Consider the following 18,439-nt stretch of genomic DNA (forward strand, 5'->3'; position numbering starts at 1 on the left):
TCTTTTTTCCAGACAGAGCAAAGAAATCTTTGTAGATATGGATTGTCTGAACATATATGGCATTATGTCAGTCTCCTTGTCTGGGATGTCCATTGCTGGTTGCCCCAATCCACTGTTTTGGATCATACCTTGGAACTAATATTAGCCGAAGAGTCTGTTATACTCAAAGAGAGACTAATATTTTTGTGTTTGGAAGAAAATAATGAAGGAATAAGATCCAGAGAAACTGTGAGGACCTATGCAGGCATGTGTTTAGTCCCACATCGATTATTCACTGGGTAGATTTTAGGTACTTATATAGGATCAAGGAACCAAATAATTTTTTCAGCCCATGGTCATTGTGGACTAGGAGATGCTACAGTACGGGCTCATTAAAACTAACCATGGGCCGATCGTGGTGCTTGTGATTAGATTTGAATGGATTTGAACCTTTAGCCTAATGAAGACGTCACGGGTTAAACGAGGAGAGTATTGAAGAAATCAATTCCTAACTTATTCCGCTGAGCATTATGCCACCGTTTGTTCAGCTTTTTTTTTTTTTATTTCTTTCTTTTCTTATCAGAAAAGAAGTTTGAAGAGTTGCCAAAAGAGAATGCCTCTTCATGCCCCATGTTATAGAGTAGGAGAGTGCACTGAGCTATGTGAGCACCAGCAACAACATGGTAGCACATGAAGAAGTCCAGACCATCCTTACATCTCTTTGTAGGTGTAGTATCTTCCTGGAGGAAGGGTATCATCCCTGTTGTGCACCAGTTTCATAGACACAAAAGAGTGCACACACTGAGGAAGTACTGTGTTCCATTCAAACCAAGCCTTTGAAATTTCTCCGCTGTCAGAGAGGAATGGTGTCATGTGCATCTGTCTGTTTGTGTCTTGAGAAGTGCCCATGGGCACATAAATCGAGCAAGCTTATGTATAGTTGTTATTTAATCCATTTTCTTGGTAACAACAAGAAGTGGAATCCGTCACATAAATCTCATATCGAAATGCTTTAATTGTGGTCACGAGATGGATGCTACTGAAGGAGATAGTGATGACGAACTGCACAGAAAAACAAGCCAGCCAGCGACACCAGATGTTCCCAGGCAAGAACCAGAATCTCTAGTTTTCTATTTCTGGACTCCAATCATGCACATTGGCATATTATCAGCAACATGAATGCCGGAGAGAAACCTCCAAACGGCCCAGAGTACCTCCCCGTATCCCCCTTCATCTGGGCAAAAGCACCGTTCACATGCTTTTGTTTCATTCAAGGGTCATCACCTTCCATCAACTCTTACCTACAAAAACAAGCAGACCGACCCTCCCTCAAAGAGCACTGTTGCTCAAGCCCTGTTGAGAGGCTTCTGTAAAGCCACCATGAGTCCAAGATTTCTCATTGTCTTTGTAGCTCTTGGTACCAAGTTCTTCTACGTTGAAGCTCTTCCAAAACCCATCTCTAATATCACTGTGATAGGTGCAGTCTTCTGTGATGTGTGCTCAAACAACACCTTCTCCAAGCACAGCTACTTCATTAAAGGTAATTGAAACAGGAGACTAACCCAGTCTTCAAAGTCCTTATCAGATACTAGTTCAGTTTTATTTTGATCACTTCCAGGTGCTGAAGTGCTGATACAGTGCAAGTTCAGAGCAAATTCCATGTCGACAGAAGAGATATCGATCATGGCTGAGAGAACTACCGATAGATTTGGAGTTTATAAGCTCGACATTCCCCCTGTTGATGGATTAGAATGCAGAGAAGGCCGAGAGGTGAAGTCCTCATGCCGAGCCAGCCTGATCAAGAGTTCATCCTCTGTCTGCGGTGTCCCTGGCTTGAGGAGATCAACTGAGCATGTAGCAATCAAATCCAGAGATGCAGATATCTGTTTCTTTAACTTGAATGCGCTGAACTTCAGGCCTGCAAATATGGACACTTTAATGTGTAGGACTGACAAGGAACCAATGTCTCGTGCTCTGAACTCCTCGTTATTCTTTTGGCCAAGTTGGCCACTATTTGGACTCCCTTGGCCAATTTACCACCTCTTCCTTTTCCCTTCCCTCCCATAACATTTCCAAGCCCCTCATCCTTCCCTTTCTCACTACCTTCCTGGCTTCTTCCATTCCTAAAGCCACCATATTTTCCTCTCCCCTTCCCATTTCCACCCATCCCCTTTTGGACACCAATACCATCTCCCCCTCCATCTCTTCCTTCCCCATTTCCACCTCTGCCTCCTTCTACCACAGCCCAAGTCATGTCATCACAACCTTAGCCTCTCCTTTTCTCAGGAGGCCAAGATCTTAGGTATGGTGCATCTCCCCGCCATTCCTAGTTATCACCAGAGCCCCAGTCAGCTACTGCAGCTTCTGTACTAATTTCTTCTGACCTTGTCATTTCTAGTGCAGCTGATCAGAATTCAGAATAAGAACATTGCATCCGATTGCATTATCTATCACTACTATGAACATCTGTCCTTAGTATAAAAAGGATATTTATTGTTGCTATTATCTATGGAAATTCATGGAAACAAATAACAGCATGGAAGGTCTTCAAAAAAATCAACCGTCAATGATAAGATGGCTATTAAAGAAAAAGAAATGTGATCACTTGCCTTGCGATTCTCAAAACTTTTAAAACTGGTTGAGATACGTACTTATAATTTTTATTGAAAAAACAGCAGTTCTCTTGTTTCTGACGGTGATAAGATTTAAACGTTTTTTTTTTTTTTGGAGGAAATGATAAGTTTAAAATGTTCTGCGCAGAAATTTTTCTGATATCAAATGCGAAATTTTCTACAATTGGTACCACTTTCTTTTTATTACTGAAATATATAATTGACAAGTGAAGCATTAATTGAGTTGGAAGGTTGAGGATGTGTTCATATAAAATAAAAGTTTAGATATTGACTTTTTTTAACTTGATGATAGATGATTTAGATAGGGTTTAAGAAATTGTTTTTGGCCCAAGGGATTAACACTATGAATCTTACTGAATCACATGGAAACTCAGTTTGAGTAAAGTTTTCATCTTGAAAGAAATCTTGACATATGATAGTGTCAAGCACCCCTTAATATGGTATAAAACAATTCCAGCACCTATTACCTTGGTTCATATAAATGGATAATTTCTAATATATTGGTTGATATACAAATACTTATTGATATTCTTGTACATAATTTTGCTTCTTTAAATAACTTCATTAATTGATAACTTCAAAAATCAAATCTAAAATAGTTGCTAATCATGGATTTACCATACTATTTTTAAAATATCAATATCTCGATCAAGATAATTTTAGATTAGGGAGGGCTTAGTCCTTATTTCCTAGAATTTCAGACTAAAACCCGGATACCAAGTAAATGGCAGCATGAGGAGATTTGCACGGCATGCCACCGGCTTGCGACTAGAATTCGAATAAGATAAATTAGGTTCAGTTGCTTTGAACCTTGAAGAACTTTTGACATCACGGAATCCTACCTAAACCTACTATACAAACTAGAGTAAGGTAAAGAAGAAAATATAAAAGCAATTTCATTATTTTGAGAATGGATCTTTTGCTCTCATTACAAACTTTCTTTTATACATTCCCATCATCTCATGCGGTTACAAGTAGTGGTCAATTATTCCCTACTTACCCACTTTAGTGTCTCTAACCAATTATATGTTCAAAGTTGCGGTGTGTGGATCTCTCCTGTCCAATCTGTTGTTGAACCTGGACGCTATCCAATCCATTTATTGGGTGCACTCATCATATGATTAATTTAATCTAGTTGGCCCATTGGCCCACATATGCATGCAAATATATAGTGCAAACAATGCCTCCACATCCTATTACCCGACGATTAGGAGGATGATAGGATGTAGTTGATATTGACTTTTACTCTGGCTGAACTATAGTATGAGGATTCCACCTTATTGGACTAATCTGGATGTGGCCTTGAAGATAGTATTCAAATCATTTACTTCAGTTGTATCCTCCGTCAATATACCAAATTAAATCAAACCTCTTACTGAGATAAGAATTAAATTCCAGTTTTACGGCTACATTCCAACCAGTCTCATTTTCAGTATAATATGAATAACATCCTTTCTTCGGGGCTCTGCAACCTAGGCCATTAATTAACCAAGTGCTAATCAAATTCAAAATGGCCAAACTCCAATTAGCACCGCTTCCGTTATGATAATGGCACTCTTTGTTATTTAAATTTTGGTTAAATTAGTCTTCCTTTTTGTCATCTTACTAAGGTCATTTAGTATTTTCCATCATGTGCCACAATTTCTTTGGATATCTTCTTTGATCATATAAAGGTAACCTGCACGATACGCACTGCCGAAGAAATTGGCGATCCCATATCTTCTTCGTACTCTTCCGTCTTCTCGGCCCTGTTATAAAATATATCTCAGATTAGTTCTTTTCAATTTGGTCTTTGAGTAAAAGCTCTCTTCCTCTAGCATTCATCTTTCACTTTAACCATAAAGCGGAGCTCATCTCCTTCCTCATCCTCAGCCGAAAGGTGCGAAGAGTGAAAGAAAAATCTACAATCCTCAGGAAGTCTTTCCTCTGTCAACCCTGAGGTATTTATCTCAGATCCTTCCAACCTCATTATTGTAGGCCCATCTTCGAGTCAATGTTCTGCCCTCAGATTTTTTTTTTTTTTTTTTTTTTTTTGCTAGGACGGGCGATTTATATCTGATGAGTACGAATACATCCAATAAAGTCAAAAAACAAAATATCTTAGAATGCCCAAGATAGTTCTCTATCTCCAGCCCATATGGTACTATCCGTATGGCTGGCCACATAGGCGGCCACCCATTCTACAGCCCCATTAGCTTAACAGAAGACATGTTTCATGCCACTCCATCCTTTGTCATGGCCCAGATGTCACGAAGCAAGGGTGGTCGTCACCCATACCCCTCCTAAATTCATTTGATAATCATGACCGAGTCGCCCTCTAAAATGACTGGGCGACCGTGGCCGAGCCGCCCTCGTTTTGCTTCAATCTTCCTTTTTCACTATGAAAAGATTTTCTTGTACTAGCGGCCTAATTTTAGGATCACGATATGGGACGGTACCAACACACGTTGACCTTGGTCCACCACTTTTTCTTCTTAGGACCGTTGGGTTAATTATATTTCCACCGTTAAAGAACCAGTTTGGGATAGGATCGGGTTCTGTAATATCATCAAATTTTCTAGAATTCCCACGGTGGAAAATCATTCACTTTCATAAACCGCGATGTGCTTCTGGTCTCCTGCTATGAATACCTTCCTTACATTGCCTCTACCGGTAGATGAAGGATTCTGGGCCATGTCTGAAGTTTTCATCCTTGCCGATAATTTTGGTTTTTACCTAGGTAAATCCGCTAGCTATACTTCTTACGTAGATTCCTATGGTAATCATACTGGCCCCATTATCCGCCAAGAATTGGTAACCTTTTACCTTATTTGGGTTTGTAAGTATTTACTCTGCTATAAATCAGCAAAAGTGGTAATATATCGGCCAGTCTCTCTTGCTCCCTTGTTCGGATTTCACTTGGACCCGAATCAGTTCCATTTTCTAAACTTTAGCTGAATTATCCTTTGTTATAATAGTTAGCGACCATCTACATTCGCATAAAGAAAATAGCTCATAATCATATCCTTAGAAAATAATTGATTTATTTTTATTAAATTGTAGTCCTGTTAACTATTCTAAGTCTGAAATCATTAGCAACTACGTGCATTTGCACTCTAAAAAAAAAAAAAAAAAAAAAAGAAGAAGAAACTCGGACCCTTGAAAGAATAGGTGAAGGATCATCAACATGGTATGGTCATGCACGATAAGGTTGATTAGGTTTTTTCGATGTCTCAAAATGTGGGCATGGCTCAATCATGATGCAATTTTCCACAACCTAGGTAGAAGCGAGAAGTTTTGAAGGCATTATTTTATTAGCATTTTGAACAAACAATATTTGCAGCTTGTGGATGATGTTCCGAAGCCATTATTAGTCCTTTGGGTGCCTAATTATGTAGTATCAAAATATAAATTGCGCCATAGATGAATTATTATTCAACCAATAATGTAGCAAGCATAATCAGAACAACCAGAGTAAATTACTTTGACATATATGATGATAGCATAAGAAAAAGCATAGCATATATTTCAATAATCTCAACAATTTCAGAGTTTTAAGGCAACTGAGCAGCTATGTGGAATGGGCAACCTTACAAATATCTTGATGCCTATGAGCCGATGTAGCCATCATCAGTATTAATTAAAGTTTTAAGGATTGTGAATTCTAATATTAGCAAACCAAACATCTTTGCACCACGTCAGTGATAGATGATGGTAAGGATGACACCAGGGAATGGCATGGCAATGGTTGGAGTCCCTCCAACCATTGATGGATGATGGAGGATGACACCAGACTTATCATGTCAATGATGGATGAAGGAGTCCCTCCTGCCTAAGCCTTCTTATCTATTTGTAAATTGAACTAGATTACCAGTTTAATAAAATGGTCAGGATTAGGCTTTTGACCCATTTAATAAACACTTCCCATGCTAGCTGGGCCTTGTTTTGCCACCAATTCTTGACTAGCAAGAACGTTCGTCTTGAAATGGGATTTGGTTTGAGGATTTTGTTGGCTTTACGTTTCCTTTCCTGATCCAAACTTGTAATGTGAGTAAAATTTTTATTGTTCAGGTGGCCACGAATTTTTTTGATTATATCTTATTGAAAAGATTAATAGGAGAGGTTTGTCGAGGGCACTTTGAGAAAAGCTGAAAATTTGAAAATTTATAAGTGTACTGTAGAACAGGGGCATATTGCTTATTCCCACACTTCTATAGTTTTTAAGATTTTGATAATTAGAGAGAGCTTATTAGAATTGGTGGAATCCAAACCCTATCTCCTGGCCCCATTTAGTATGGAAAGGATATATGGTTAGTATTTCTTAATTGCAGCCAAACTTGAGTGCTAGTTTATGCTTCCTTTGTTCCAAAACTATTTGGTTGAATCCCAAAAGAAAAGAAAAAAAAAAAACTATTTACTTTATAGATTCCATCCATTCCTCAATTGGGACACGGATGCAGCAAGACTAGGGGTGGCAATCGGGTCGGGATAGATGTCGGTTAGGTCAAAAAATTATCAATCCAAACCCAACCTGGTTATTGAATAAGTCAAAATTTCATATTTGAATTTGACCTATTTTTTAAACATGTAACCTGACTCGACCCATATAACCGATTTATTAAAGAGGTTAAACAGGTTAGACAGGTTTTAAACAGGTTTAATGGATTTAAAAAGGTTAAACAGATTAAGTGGGTCGGGTTAAACAAATCAGAAACAGGTTAAGCAGGTTTCCAACGGATTAAATAGGCTTTAAACAAGTTAAACGGGTCAGGTCATAACCCGATCCAATTATTAAACAGGTCAAAATGGGTTTAATATGCCAAACATTTAAATCTGAATCCAACTCAATTAATAAACAGATTTAGACGGATTGACCCATTCACGATCTAAACCCGTTTATGTCAAACTCAAACCTACTTAAAGTGTGTCATTCGCATATCGGGTTGATGGGTTGGATCATAAATTATCGTCTCTAAGCAAGACAATTACAAATATTCTTGGCAAGCTGTTGTTCTTTCTTCATCATTGTGCATCACTTAATAAAGTGGGGTGCATTATTAAATAAATTGTGGGAAGTCAAATTCTATGAGGTTTTCTTTGATAGAGAGAAGTATTATTATTGCCATGCAGTGGAAAGATATTATTTATTTATAAGTCAATGACATTGCTAGATGATTATCTAGCTAACAAAAAAGGGGTGATATGGTACTCTTCTAGCATCTGCTAATGACAGAGTAAGTGCATGAATCTGAATACCCCAGTTGGTGTTAGTGTTTTTATATATTAACTTAATTCTAGATTTCTACTGGATGGTTCTGCTCCTGCTAATCCTTAAGAAAAAATCACTTAGTTGAAAATTTAGTTATTAGTTTTATTGAAAATTTTAGTTGTTTCTACTTCCTTGTGCCGGCCACTTGGTTAAGTTAAATAAAGGAATTGGACCTAGTCAAATTTTTAGATATTTTTCTTCTGCAAAAAGCAATCTAAAAGATTATTTTTTATGGAGGTCGGGTCAAAAAAAAAATTTTAGAGGTGGCAATGCTTAACCATTTAATCTATTCAACCTGATTCAAACCATTATAAAACAACTTTAGGTTATCTTTTTAATAAAACGGTGAAGTGGGGATCTAAATTTTTTATCTATTTTAATAAATAAGTTAGTTCAGATTGATAGATTTTTTATCTCTCTTGTATCGTATCTTACCCATGTCTAATTCGATCTAACTCAATTGCCACCCTTGCCGTCTACGGTCAACTTGAGCATGGCACAATAATAGGCACAGTCGAGCTTGTTTGGATACGAAATGGTCAAAACCCTAACATTTTTACAGCTCAGCCCAAATTAAGACAAGCCAGGAGGAACCTTTCATTGTATAAAACAAGAAATAGTCTGTATTTCCCATGGATGACCAACGTACGCATGAGATATCTCATGGTTGTCCAACTAATTTGTGTCCCAGTCCAAGAAAAATATGTTATAGAAATAAAGTCAGAGAGAATTAAATTAATTATGAGCTCGACCTCCAATATACATTAGCCGCCCGCAAGAAAAAAAAATATATCCCACCGAATACCTTTCTTGCAAAGCGTTTGGGTTCATGCCGCCAGGTTAGAATATGATGCAAGTTGTATTAGTATGATTAGGCAAAATGAATTGAATAAAGTTTAGATCACCATCCAATTCTTTTTGGACATTTTTTTCTTGAATAGAGTTTAGAATATGATGCAAGTTGTATTAGATCAGCTTCCAAGTCTTTTGCACTTCACCTAATGCCTTTCGCTTGGCAATAAACTAGACATGGATTGCATGATCATAGATTTAGCACACAACCCAAAATTTGGAAAATTATGTAAGCAAACTACCCATATATACTACCAAATACGTATTGTGTGTGTTGCATGCATGGTGATCTTCTGTTGCCATGATTCACAATTTACCATTAGGAGGAGAGAGCTAATTATAAACTTATGTGGTCATTATTTTTGATAAATTCATGAAGGTATTAATGCTAAAAAGCATAAAATATTACGAACCTTTTAAGAAAAAAGTGAAATTGTGTAGAACACACCAAGTTTGCACCCCCAGTTAGGAGGTGTTGCTCAAGTAATTCTCAAATCTAGAATGATCAATAGTGACTCTTCTTGTTTATACTCAAAATCCAACCTCCACACCTAGTTCATGTTTAGCTTAGAATCGCACATATCTAAATTGTCGCAAAACACCTTTTTTATTTTATCTTTTTTAGAGTTCCTTGACAAATTTCTTATAATAAATATGTTTTTTCCGAACTGCATCTTGTAGTTTTATCAAACATATGTTGAACTCTATCTATTCATTTTTGGAGCATGTACCTTTCTTTCTCTTTAATTTTTTGTTTGACCAATTCAGTATTGTTGTTTTTGTTGGAATTTGAAAGTGTTTTAAATTTTTAAAGAGGTGTTAATAAAAAAGATTTGTAACCCCCAAAATTTTAAAAAAATTGTTGTAACCTAAAGGTGTTTCAAATTTCATTTGGAAGTTTCAAAACTTTTCATTATCTCTCATTATAACCTTAATGAGGCCATAAGTATTTAACCGTTATGGTTGGATTACAAAAGGCCAATATATATGAGCCATTCCTTGCACCTAAAAACATGACACAAAGTCTTCTTCTTGCTCTCATAGTCTCTCCCTACCACCATTCTCTCTTATACAATTACATATATTATTTTATATTTTGGGCAAGCGATATAGATTAGATAATCTGCCTACTATAAACATGCACTGTAAATTAGATCCGCTGTGAGCTATTTGGATTGTATCTTGGAGCCATCGCTGACCGCCAATACCTGCAAGTAGGGAGACAACAACGGCTTTAGGACAGTGCATCTCTTAGCGTGCCTCTCATACTTTACAGGCTAAATATTTCTTTACTACTATTTTATTACAATTATTAATTTTTTTATGTAATTTAAATATTTTATTGAGTATCTTGCTAGATCAACAATTTTGTATTGATCAGATTTCTCTTTAGATCTTCGTGATATATGAGAACTGTATGGCACTCTACAAAATGCATAAGATTGCTTTTTGTTTGCTATTGTACTTTTAAATATTAGCCAACATGTGTTGCAAGTTTGTAACATCCTTTATTATTAACTACATTATCAAGTTTTTCTTTTAATGAAATCATGTCTTGTTTATTTTAATTCCATTTTTATTATAATCAGTCAAAATGATTAATTTAATCATTGATTAAATCAGCTGTCTTTGCCAATTCGATTACAACATGATCTAGAAGTTAATACAATTATAATGTTATATCACTCCACAATAAACTTACTAGAAATTGAGAAATGTAAAATGCATAATCCATTGTGGAGATAAAGTATTTGATCATCAGTGATTCTGTATACTGAGCAAATGAGACATAACCGATCGACCAAAGAGCGAGGCGCATTTGATTGAAAGTTATGATCCCCCCCCCCCCCCCTAATTAAATGTTGCTTGGCATGTAAAGCACACTTGATTGACTTGAGGAAATCATGGACAAGTATATTCCACCTATTATGAATGGTGTCTTAACTAGTCCTTTGAAAAAATGATAAATTATGAAAGTTTTCTTTTATTGGGTTTGGAAGCTTCGCATGGAATATATATAGTTTTCATGTCTCCAAAATAGTTTTGAGTCCTGGGCTTCAGCACCAAAAGAAAGAAAAGAGAGAGCTAGGAATTCTGAACGGGTAATGACATTACCAGATCAAAACATGCTGTATTAGAATAGCCAAATATACTCTTTTACAAATTAATATTTTGTCTAAGAAAGCAAAAGGGAAATTAATCAAAGTTTAATTGGATCAAAAACCCTCATTCCACACTCGATTTATTCATAACCAATTAGGAAGGATAAACCCATAACCAACTGGTTTATTTTATACGAACACATGCCTGATCTACCAATATAACTACTACTCATATGCCAATCATATATCTTAACAATTGAAAACTACATAAGAACAAAAATAGAAGATTTAAGGTTGAGCATCCAAATAAAGTGATACAGAAGAGGGTGAAAACATGATGAATCCTAAACACATTATCCCTTTAAATTTTTTTTTCGTCAGTTGCTTTATTTCTTAAAACCCATTCAACAAAGGAACATTTGCACAAGAAGGAAGAACTCCTAAAATCCTGGCAGATTAATTGGTTAAAAACAACACTGAGGAGGCAATTAAAATAAACATGCACTTCCTATGTGTTCTTTTAATATCGATCATTAACTAAGATGTTTAATCTTAACATTTAAAAACCTTCAATGCTACTCTAAGATGATGCAATAAGCAGAACCTAAACTATGAGCACTACCGTGGATGGCTCTCTTTCATTCTTGAAATACAATCAAACACCGTTAGCGCGATACATATACGGCACGATAATGAAGGAGAGCCTCCTATCTCCAAGATGAATGATATAGATGGCTATCCACGATAGTACAAGACTATGCGGTGCAAAAGTCAGACCACAGAGGACCATGGGTCCTAAAATATTTCCACTCATCAATGTGTCCATCCCTGAAAAGCCACGTGTCAATAATTGAACTCGACGATAGGCACCTTGGTGCAATTTAGTAGCAACCCAATCATGCTATCCTCGATGTAATGATGTTGCTATCCGGGCTTAACCTAGGCCATCCAAGATGATGACAAAGATAAACAGAATGGAAATCTAATGCTATGGTGCGCTGTCTCTTTCTACCTTAATTTCCCAAAGCTCGTATCTTAGTAAATCCACTTCTATCATCCTTCATTTCAAAGTGCAAGGGAGTTTCCATCCCATCACCCCTCACGCCTGCTTTAAGCCTTCACCTCTCTCCGCAGAGCGGTGGGCATGACAATAGCAACATGGGTTGGTGGCCACCTACTCCAACTCTATAAAAATCCCACATTCGTCGCATTGTATACAGGAGGAGTTAGTGGGTGGCCCACCAACAGTTCCATCCAATGTGCCCATGAAAGCATTTTTGGTAGTCAACTTCAAGAGGCTGCCACTTGGGAAGACATCGACGTGGATTTGGCAAATTTTCAACATCAACATTAGATGGACGAGCGTTGAGCTTGAATTGACTTTGCTTTGTGTGATATCAAAAAAAAAAAAAACTAAAATTAGAAATGAGGTGTTTTCGTATAATACGCCCAGTGATCTAAGAGTTCTGTAAAATACTATGGTCATATTATCTCAAAATAAAAATCATCAGTAATTTAAGATCACCTTAAAATTTTCATTTGGATCACCAAATGCTGCATTTTGATAGGCGGCAGTTTAGTATATGCTTATATTAACAGAGATGCTTAATCCACTGCACCGTTGACATTGAACATCTCTTGACCAATCATTTTAATTTTTAGTTGCCACCTCCATCAGTTGTACCGTACATAACACTGTCGTCCTCATAATCCATTTGCCATGTCCAACGACTAGAAGAAAGACGGCAGGCAACTTAGCCGATTAGGATGGATTCGAATGACCTATAAGTTTCACTTCAAATTTTCACGAGAGCGAATCAAAAGCTAGATTTCCAACTCTCCAACCGGTGGGATACAAAATCTAGGATCCCTTGCTCGCGAACTGTAGGATAGCTCCAAAACATGTATAAAAATAAAGAAAAGGTTACGTGAAAAAATAACCGCCAAGAGCCATTGGCCCTTAGGCGTTGACAATGAGCTATTTAAAAAGATTTGTATTTTTAAAGTAGGCATGGGCCATAAGACCTCTTACCCAGTGCCCTCACATCATCCTCCCATGGACGCAATTGTGATAGATAGCATAGCCAACATCTTGTGCAGTCCTCTTCTCCTCCTCTTTATATTGGCTTCTGTGACTTCCTTAACCACTGCCTCCATTTGTTAGGATTTATCTAGTAATCTCTTCTTCTTAGCTCTTCTGCTATTCCTCTTCTCATATTTGTGTTGTTTTCTTCTCCACCATCGCGAATGATTAGATCCTCAACATCCCTTAAAAGCCATGAGTAATCTAAAGTTCCCAAGAGCGAAGGTTTGTTCTCATCAAGTGTATGATCGAGGTTGAAGACACAAGCTTCCTCTTTATCAATTCTTGCTCTTTGATGTTCTTCACGGAAGAAGTTTTAACATCTTTGTTTTTCTTTGGCTTTTAGCCGGATATCATAGAAATCATAGTCATCCCTTTGATGAAGGGAAGTGTATATTGTGAAAAACAAAAACAAAAACTTTATACCGTCTTCATCACACACTTGTTCTTGAAGCAAGTGTTACACACTTAGCTTTTTGTGAAGCAATCTTAGGAAAGGTGGAAATGGGGAAGGAGAAGGGAAAGAAGGGCCTCATACTGAAGACTTTGGAACGGTGCCGGTCCATCGGAGGCCACCGCAAGGAGGGGAAGCGGCACATGGCTCCTGAAGGGTGCTTCGCAGTGTACGTTGGTCCCGGTAAGGAGAGGTTCGTGGTCCGAATGGAGTGCATCAACCATCCTCTCTTCCAGATGCTCCTCGACGAGGCCGAGATGGAGTACGGGTATGCGACGGAGGGTCCCCTCGAGCTCCCATGCAACGTCGAGCTCTTCAATAGGGTCTTGTGGGAGATGGAGCAAGAACTGGTGGCAGGCACACCAAAGTGCAGCTTCACTAGAAGCCACTCCGGGTACCGCCTGCTAAGCCCATCAAGGCCGATGGTGATCGGTCGATACTAAGAACGATCGAAGCAGCTTGTTATGTTGATGTTATAGCTTCATGTGGCTGTGTTACTATGTACAAGCTATGCAGAAGATGTTTGCTTTCTCTCTCTCTTTTTTCAATGTTTTTGAGGGTACCAATCAACATAGCTAAGTTGATTGGTCCTTCATTCTATGTTAAGGCTTACAAATATATACATATGGGTATGGCTTCTTCGTGTAATGAAGTTCTCATGAGCTGCCTATCAATATGTTTTATTGTATTAGTAATTAGTTTTCAGCAGTAGTTTGGTAGTGTTGTTAAACAGCTTGTTTTGATGCTAATCTTAGCCTTTTATGAGATGAGATGTACTGAAGATGCTGTTTAATTTCATTCCTTCAGCACATGTAGTATACTTCCTGCATATATTTTCCTTCTACTTTGGAGTGATCCAGAGACTTTTCCCGATCATGTAGAATGGAAGAGATGTATGCTGAAACCTAGGGACTAATTAAAGCTGATGAGGGTTCCTCTGTTCTTAATTAAGGCTAATCAACTTAATATGACGCTGTACAATGATTCTTATGATGCGCGTCCTTTTTCCTTGGTGGGTTGTTGGTACATGCTCATTTCCATGTTTTCTTTTTTCTTCTCTCTATTTTCCAAAAGAAAATCTGTTCTTTTTCCTTTGAGATCCATGCTCATCTTTATGTCTGCTCTGTGAACTTCTCTAGTCATTGGTCCTTCGAAAACTGCTTGCCTCCGTGGATATCTTTGGGTATGTTAGCTCTACTGCTTCATCTTATCTAATAATACTTCCTTTACATTCAAGAGAAAAGCTCTACCATACATATTTAGGGCTCAAACTTTGTATGTTCTAGGCCTAACCCAATTCCTCAATGCCAAGGTATCATGGAACAAATAATGCCCTAGGTATGAAGTTTCCCTGAACAGTTGTACTCCTCCCTTCTGTTTGCCATCTGATGGCAATCTGTTCGTGTATTTTTGAAAGATACAATTCATCTATGCACAATAATCTTGAAGTAGTTTTACTTGTGCAACTCATGACGGCCCTAGTTCAATTTCTACTTCAGAGCCTGTTTGGATAATTCAGCAAGATTAGGTTGGATTTTCTGCTAGACTCATGGATTAGATAGCCCATTTGGGCGTAGCTCACATCAACCTAATACTTCCCAGCCTGAACCCTATCAAGGAAACGAAAAAACCACCGTGGACTTTTTTCTTCCTGCAGACGAACAAGTCCAATGGCTATGATTTAGGTGGGGATATGGATGGATCCTTAAAAAATTGCAAGCTAAGCGGGTCAACAGGCTTGATTCCTACAGGAATATTCGAACAAGCCTCAATATCTCTCCCATAAGACTTCTCCAATTGATAGATTTATTTTTCAATAGCTTCCTCTCGGGTGTGTACAACAATTTGGCAGCCCATGCGGTAACTTTTTGATGCGATATTTCTCTCTCTCTCTCTCTCTCTCTCTCTCTCTCTCTCTCTCTCTCTCTCTCTCTATATATATATATATATATATATATATATATATATATATATATATCACAACTAAGTTCCTATGTCACTCCATTAAATTACCAACCAATCTTGCGATGCTGATAAACTGGATTATACGATGCAGCAATATTATGCCTCTATATAAATAATTCCCTAACAAGCACAAATATATATGTCATCATAATAAAGTTCTTATTTTAAGTTCTAATCAGCAAAAGTAATTTTTTGAGCAAAACGGTGGCTGATCCATTCTGTTTCATTTCAGCAAAAATAAAAGAAAGAAGCTCTTAGAATTTGATGAATACAACAAAAGGTACAGCAAAAATAAAAGAATCTTGTAGCAACTAAACAACAATTCAAAATAAAACTAAACAAATATGATAGAAGCAATATAAGATATTACCACTGAGAACTGGCTGGCCCTAGGCACCGCAGCGAGAAGCGAAGAGCTTGGTAGTCGGTTGTCAGCTACTCGAGTCAAAATTGGAGGAGACGAGTGGTGCTCGGTCACTGTAGCCAAGCTCCTCGTCAGATGGTGGCACTCCAACCTGAAACAGCCTAAAGCAAAGAAATTCTCTGGCTAAAACGTATTCGGCTGAGGACCCTCCAATGCCTAAATCAGTATGGTTATCAGGAGATAGGAGGAGGTTGTCTCTCAATATGTTAGGGTATTCTTCTTGCTTGCTTACCTCCTCCGCCTCACCTTTTTTTGTGTATATCTGCTGGAGGAGCCTACCTACCATCAGAGAATTAGGGCACGTGGGTCGACCAAAAGTGACTAGCCTGAGTACGGCCAGAACATCAAGTGTGAATACTTCGCACACTAATGACGTCCTACATGTCACATCAGTGGGATCTTGATGATCATTGGGTCTTCTGGTTAGGATGCGGCCAACTATGGGGAGCTCCTATAGTGAGCTCGGCAGTATGGCGTTGAGCCCACTCAACAATCGCTCTATATCCACCACGTGTTAGTGTCATGGCTGTTTTAATTGGTTGGACCTTCTTGAGAGCTATAGCCAGTTTGGAAGCATGTCATTTGCCCCCCACTTTCGCAACCAAGCCAACCTATCCTGCATAGGCTGCGAAAATAGTTTTTTTGTAGAATGGCTGCTTTAATGAACATCGTTGAAGAGGATGCATGGTGCCTTTTCATTGGGAAAATGGAGATTTTTCAAATCCCACATTTATGAAGGACATGGCCTTGCTTCCTTCCCGAAGCGTCGCAATCATGGGTAAGGCATCCTTGAGTTTAATAGGTGTCTAGATCTTAGTGGCGATCCGAATGGGCATCTTGGGGCGAACACCTAAGAGACACGCGTCCAAGGCTAGGTGAAGCGTCACCTCATAAGGGGTCGCTCAAACCCTCGATAAATAGAAAAGGTTGTAGCCATAGCCCATTCACCTCGTTCTTTTTCTCTCTAGAACTTAGAGAGAGAGGAGGAGTTACAAAATTACAGGGCATGACTTGTATTCTTCCATTGCAAGTTTCTCCTTCCTTGTCCCAACCAGAATCTTGTCTTGGTTTTTTGGTGGGTGGTTCAGCTTTTTTCTCCCTTGTTGTCTTCTTCTCCTCATCTTATTCTTTTTTGTTTAGAAGATACTCATGGACCCATCTGCTGGAGGTCGGTCTCCCAGTGATGAGGTAATGGGTCAGAGTTCTCCTGACCAGATCTTTGTGGCCTCGGGGGAAGTTCTTTCTTAGGTATCTTTGGGTCTGAATACTGAGATAAGCCTTCGGAAAAAATTCAACCTTGATCAGATCCAGATAGCATTTTTTATTTTTGAGGACTTTGTACTTGAGCGCCCTGGTCCTTTAGATCGGATGACTTCGCTGGAGAGAACCGGATAGCCCTGTATGAAGAGTCCCTAAAAGCAGGGCTAAGGCTCTCAATTCTCTCAATTATCGTCGACCTATTGGCCCAGTACCAATATGTCCCCCCAGCTCATCCCCGATGCTTGGAGGATAATTATGGGCTTTCTTTATTTTGTTCGGCTTCAAGAGATCACCCCTATGTCGGAAATGCTTTGAGCCTTCTTTCAAGTGAAGATCCATTCTCAGAATAAGAGATGTCCTTCTTGTAGAAAGGGTTATAATGTCCTTCCTCCTGGCCTTTCGTCCGTCCACAGATGGAATGGTCAGTATTTCTTCATATCCTCAATAATTTTTTGGGGTTTTCTGACTCTGTGGAGGACACTCGGGAGGCAGGACTTAACCCACTTTCTCTTTTTGTCGGATGAAGAGCAGGACACTGTTGAACTGCTTCGTCTGATGAGGGCTCCACCTTTGGTCGTTCTAATTCGGAAATCGGCCTTGGTCAATGCTGGCTTGAGTCCCGCCCTTTTTGTCAGCATATCTTCTCATCTTATTTGGCTTCTATTTTGCCAATCTGAATTTGGGACTAACTCATTTCTCTTCTATTCTTGCAGCCATAATGTTTGAGGTGGAAGAACTCTTTCGCTCCTCGAGGAAGAGAAAATCTGCTGAGAGCAATTCTTCCTTGAGCTAGAGGAGGAGCACACCTGTGGGGCCAGTCTTTAGAATCGAGGAGGAGCCCACCCAGGGAGGATCATCGGAGATAGAGGTGCTTACTACCTTCCCCATTAGTACACCATCATCTGCTTTGGCGGCCCCTCTAGTTTCACCGGTTGCACTAGAGGTTATCGGTCCTTCTTCGGCCCCGACAGAGGGGATGCATTCTTTCATCGATGGCGGCACCACTAGACTACCGGTCGAGGCATCTGAGCCAGCCTTCAACCCGCCAGTTGGGGGTGCAAGCGTCAACATCTTCACTCCAGCCAGTTCTCTAGAGCATGGAGTTGGGGACCTTTGTACCGAACTGGTCGAAAAGGGTTTCCGACTCGGTACTACGCTAGGTCGATCCCCGAGTGATGTGGGAGATGGTCCAGGTGCTCATGCTCCATGGTGACGAGGAGGAGCTGCGGCGAAGACCGCCGGAGAGCGTGATCAGCTCGCCCTTCCACATCATCGTTGGTGGCTCCTAAGCTAGACCTCAAATTGGTCACCTTCTCGAGTGAGTGCTCGGACGAAGAGGCCTTTGTTCGGGGGTCAGAGATTGTGACTGAGAAAAAAGAAAAGGAAGAGGAACTGGAAGAAAAGGAGAGGATAGATGAATGATTGTATTTGCCATTGTT

General features: G+C 39.0%; 2 protein-coding genes across 2 annotated transcripts; both read left to right on the plus strand.

The window, feature by feature from the left end:
- The first annotated feature begins 1,265 nt into the window (after nt 1-1,265).
- On the plus strand, nt 1,266-2,535 carry LOC103717468. The gene is made up of 2 exons (XM_008805874.2): nt 1,266-1,519; nt 1,598-2,535. The coding sequence occupies exons 1-2, from the start codon at nt 1,360-1,362 to the stop codon at nt 2,044-2,046; spliced, it is 609 nt and encodes a 202-aa protein (XP_008804096.2). The 5' UTR covers nt 1,266-1,359; the 3' UTR covers nt 2,047-2,535.
- Nucleotides 2,536-12,850: 10,315 nt separating this feature from the next.
- LOC103717467 (auxin-responsive protein SAUR71-like) lies at nt 12,851-14,121 on the plus strand. Its single transcript, XM_008805872.4, has one exon. The coding sequence runs from the start codon at nt 13,402-13,404 to the stop codon at nt 13,792-13,794; it is 393 nt and encodes a 130-aa protein (XP_008804094.1). The 5' UTR covers nt 12,851-13,401; the 3' UTR covers nt 13,795-14,121.
- The last annotated feature ends 4,318 nt before the right edge of the window (nt 14,122-18,439 follow it).

Source organism: Phoenix dactylifera, chromosome 9 (genome assembly GCF_009389715.1).
Source record: "Phoenix dactylifera cultivar Barhee BC4 chromosome 9, palm_55x_up_171113_PBpolish2nd_filt_p, whole genome shotgun sequence".
NCBI lineage: Eukaryota > Viridiplantae > Streptophyta > Magnoliopsida > Arecales > Arecaceae > Phoenix > Phoenix dactylifera.

Bases quoted from the DNA above. Each gene is read 5' to 3' on its own strand.
- LOC103717467 (XM_008805872.4), top strand. From the start codon at position 13,402: ATGGGGAAGGAGAAGGGAAAGAAGGGCCTCATACTGAAGACTTTGGAA.
- LOC103717468 (XM_008805874.2), top strand. From the start codon at position 1,360: ATGAGTCCAAGATTTCTCATTGTCTTTGTAGCTCTTGGTACCAAGTTC. The intron at 1,520-1,597 runs GTAATTGAAACA...GATCACTTCCAG, and splicing joins GCACAGCTACTTCATTAAAG to GTGCTGAAGTGCTGATACAG.